The sequence below is a fragment of the Lachnellula hyalina genome (genome assembly GCF_007821495.1).
Source record: "Lachnellula hyalina strain CBS 185.66 chromosome Unknown contig00418, whole genome shotgun sequence".
NCBI classification, from domain to species: Eukaryota; Fungi; Ascomycota; class Leotiomycetes; order Helotiales; family Lachnaceae; genus Lachnellula; species Lachnellula hyalina.
In genome coordinates, this window is record NW_022157532.1 from 1 (window position 1) to 2,925 (window position 2,925).

Below are 2,925 nucleotides of genomic sequence, written 5' to 3' on the forward strand. Positions count from 1 at the left end.
TTTACTTCGTCTGGTGCTAGCTTTGGCCATTGCTACTGGTCTGAGGCGGTGTATGACGTCCACTTCGGGCTAGCTGTTTTGGGAGGTGGAGGGAAGAGCGTCTGGCGGAAGAGGTCGCATTTAGCAGTAAATATAGTTGCAAAATGGGTGGCAGAAAGCTTCAGATTTAGGACTAGCTCTAACCGCCTTGACTTCATATAGGCTAAGGCTTTAAAAATCGATTTAGAATCCTCTTTTTCTAAAAACTAGTTCCAGTGATCCTTTTTAGCCGTCTTGATAGCCTGAAAGTATATATTGCAGGCGCTAGTATAGCGCTCATTTGATTGGCTGGAAAACGCTCGCTTAGAGGCCTCTCTAGCCCGATTCATATCGCGTCGAAGTAATTTTAGTGAATCGTTCCACCAAGGCTTAGCGTATGGCGCTAACCGGATTTGGGGTATAGCATCGTGTGCAGCGTATAAAATGGCGCTAGTATAACATTCCGCCATATCGTCCAGACGGTCTAGGGTTGCTTCATAGCTGCGTTTTGCGTCGATTTGTTCTAAGCTCTTTAAGCTTAAATTAGAGCTTAAAATGTAGCTATAGGCCTGTAGCTCATTTTAGAGCGGTGACAGCTGGCAGAAAAGTTTTTCCCCAAATTTGGTCCAATTTGCCCGTTTTGTGTCGAAACGGGTGGTTTATGGATCCGCTAGTCCTATTCGGGAACCGTTAATAGTGAATGTAATCCCAAAATGGTCCGAGCCTATATCATCCACTATAGCCCAGTCCTAAATGTAATTAGCTATGGATCAATGCGCTAGCATAAGGTCGATATTTATCGGCCTAGCCATATGCAGACGATGGAAGGTGCCAATACCAGGGGTATTTAAGAGGGCTAAATCGTGGTAGTCGATCCAGTCTGCTAGCGTGTTGCCTTCTTTGTTACGTGCCTCGTATAGGGGGTCCCACCACGGGTTGTAGGCATTAAAGTCCCCGCAAAAGACCGAATCAAGGGGCGGTAAGAGCTGCCATAGGCACCTAGCTAGCGTACGGGTGTCCAAATTAGGTAATTAGTGCTTTTCGTTATAAATATTATAAATCTTAATTATGTGATCTTGATCTATAACGTCTAGGACTTGGAAGTCTGAGTCGTTTAGCGAATCCGAGGCTAGGACGACCCTAGGGCGGTATGACCTGGCAATATAAGCCATTGTGCGTGGTGTAATATCTAGGCTAGGCCTATTTAGGAAGAGTTAGGTGAATAAGGGGTGGGAAATCAATCGTATTCCATCTAAATCGCGTATAATAAGGGGCTCTTAAACTAGTATAATATCTATATCTAGCTCAATTGCCACTTATAGCGCGGATTCCGTATTATAGGCAGCTGAATTCAGATTCACTTGGAGGATTTTGGTGCTAGCGTCTATTATAGAGAGGACGTGGGAGCCTTTGATTAGATGCTCTAATAGACTTCACATAGAGCGGAGCTAGCCGCATGTGGACCTCCACAATTGGCGCATTTATATATCAGGTGATCACACCTACCCTTAGCATTGCATATAGTGCATGCATGCTATTTCGTCTAATGTTTTTCCCCGCATAGCTAGCACTTAGCCTCTTTGCGGCAGTAGTGCTCTAAGTGTCCATAGGCTTAACACCTAGTGTATTGGGCGGTGGGACGTGTCGTATAGTGTTTTTCGCATCGTATAGAAATGCCAGCTATATATAGCCTATTTCGGACGGCCGCGCTAGCCTCTTCAGGCATAGCAAATGCAATTGCCACGGATCCAGCTGTCTATTTTAGGCGATTTTCGGCTGATGTGATCCAGTATGGCTGTCCTAAAGGGGTTAGACCCTTATTAAAAGTCCGTATTTCGTCCTTAACTAGCTCCATGCCTTCCGGACAGTTGAAAACAGAAGTGGGGATCCCGTGGGCGACGATTTTATGCCATGTGACGTCTTTCTGGGCGGTGTAGCCTGGCATTAAATGCATCCAGATGTCGGATTTAGCGAGTAGGAAGTCAGCTGAGTAAGCCTCTATAGTTGTAACCACTAGATTGGCCTGAAAGGACTTAGACACTAAAAGCACCACAGGGTCTTTTACTCCTTTACTAGCAAAAGCTCTATTTAGAGCATTGCGGGCGGTGAGAGGCTGAAAATCGTTGTTTTGGACCATAGTATCCTTAATTAGGATTACGCGGCGGCTGGTAAGAGGCTTCTTTATAGCTAGCTTTAGCGGTGAGGACTTTTTGGCAGAATTAACCAAAATCCAGTCCGAATCGGGGTTAGCGGACTCGGCTGCGGCTGCATATGTCTGATTTTGAGTGGTTTTCAGCTGGGGAGCGATTTTCGGCCCGTTTGGGCGGTCTAGGACGGCTGCGCTAGGCCCTTTCGGGTTAACTTGCGGGCGGGTAGTCGGTTTCGGGGCAATTTGCCGGGCGGTGGCTTCTAGCTTTTGACTAGCGGATTCCATATGCGTGATCTCATTGGCTAAAATAGCTGAAACCTTCTTAATAGAGCCTTTTTCGAGGTATTCGCGGAAGATTTCAATTAAATCAAGTATTTGGTCCTGTTTTAGGCGGTCTAGTTCGGCAGCTGCGGCTTTAACTAGGAGGTCACATGCCTCTGCAATAGCCTTATTCAAAGGTGAATCCATAGTAAACCTTGGATTTTTAGCCGGATTAGGAAGCGGTGTAGCTGGCCTCTTCTTTGTGGTAAAAGTAAAGGCGTTGCTATAGTGACCGTTTTATTATTTATTGATATTTTGGTGGCTACGGCTAGCGGAAGGGGCTATATATGCAAAAACAGACGCGTCTGATGCGACTTTTGGCCAGTTGCCGTCCCACGCCGGGCCTTCTAGCTCGTCCGTACTAAATAATGCATTATATGTAGTATCCATCACTGTATCGTCGTCTTCTGCCGCTGCAGACCGCAGGGGTGGGAGGG

The 2,925-nt window shown here is 46.3% G+C and overlaps 3 protein-coding genes across 3 annotated transcripts; all 3 read right to left on the minus strand.

Annotated features, from left to right (window-relative positions):
* Positions 1 to 788: 788 nt before the first annotated feature.
* Positions 789 to 1,190, minus strand: LHYA1_G009163 (uncharacterized protein; the record flags this gene model as incomplete). Its single annotated transcript, XM_031154067.1, has 2 exons — positions 789 to 1,004; positions 1,107 to 1,190. 2 exons carry the CDS (start codon positions 1,188 to 1,190, stop codon positions 789 to 791), a joined length of 300 nt encoding a protein of 99 aa, XP_031000862.1.
* A 144-nt stretch (positions 1,191 to 1,334) lies between these two features.
* Positions 1,335 to 1,744, minus strand: LHYA1_G009164 (uncharacterized protein; the record flags this gene model as incomplete). The annotated part of the gene is made up of 3 exons (XM_031154068.1): positions 1,335 to 1,402; positions 1,521 to 1,612; positions 1,638 to 1,744. 3 exons carry the CDS (start codon positions 1,742 to 1,744, stop codon positions 1,335 to 1,337), a joined length of 267 nt encoding a protein of 88 aa, XP_031000863.1.
* A 30-nt stretch (positions 1,745 to 1,774) lies between these two features.
* On the minus strand, positions 1,775 to 2,901 carry LHYA1_G009165 (uncharacterized protein; the record flags this gene model as incomplete). Its single annotated transcript, XM_031154069.1, has 2 exons — positions 2,790 to 2,901; positions 1,775 to 2,642 (listed from the first exon to the last, which is right to left on the minus strand). Exons 1-2 carry the CDS (start codon positions 2,876 to 2,878, stop codon positions 1,775 to 1,777), a joined length of 957 nt encoding a protein of 318 aa, XP_031000864.1. The 5' UTR covers positions 2,879 to 2,901.
* Positions 2,902 to 2,925: the final 24 nt, after the last annotated feature.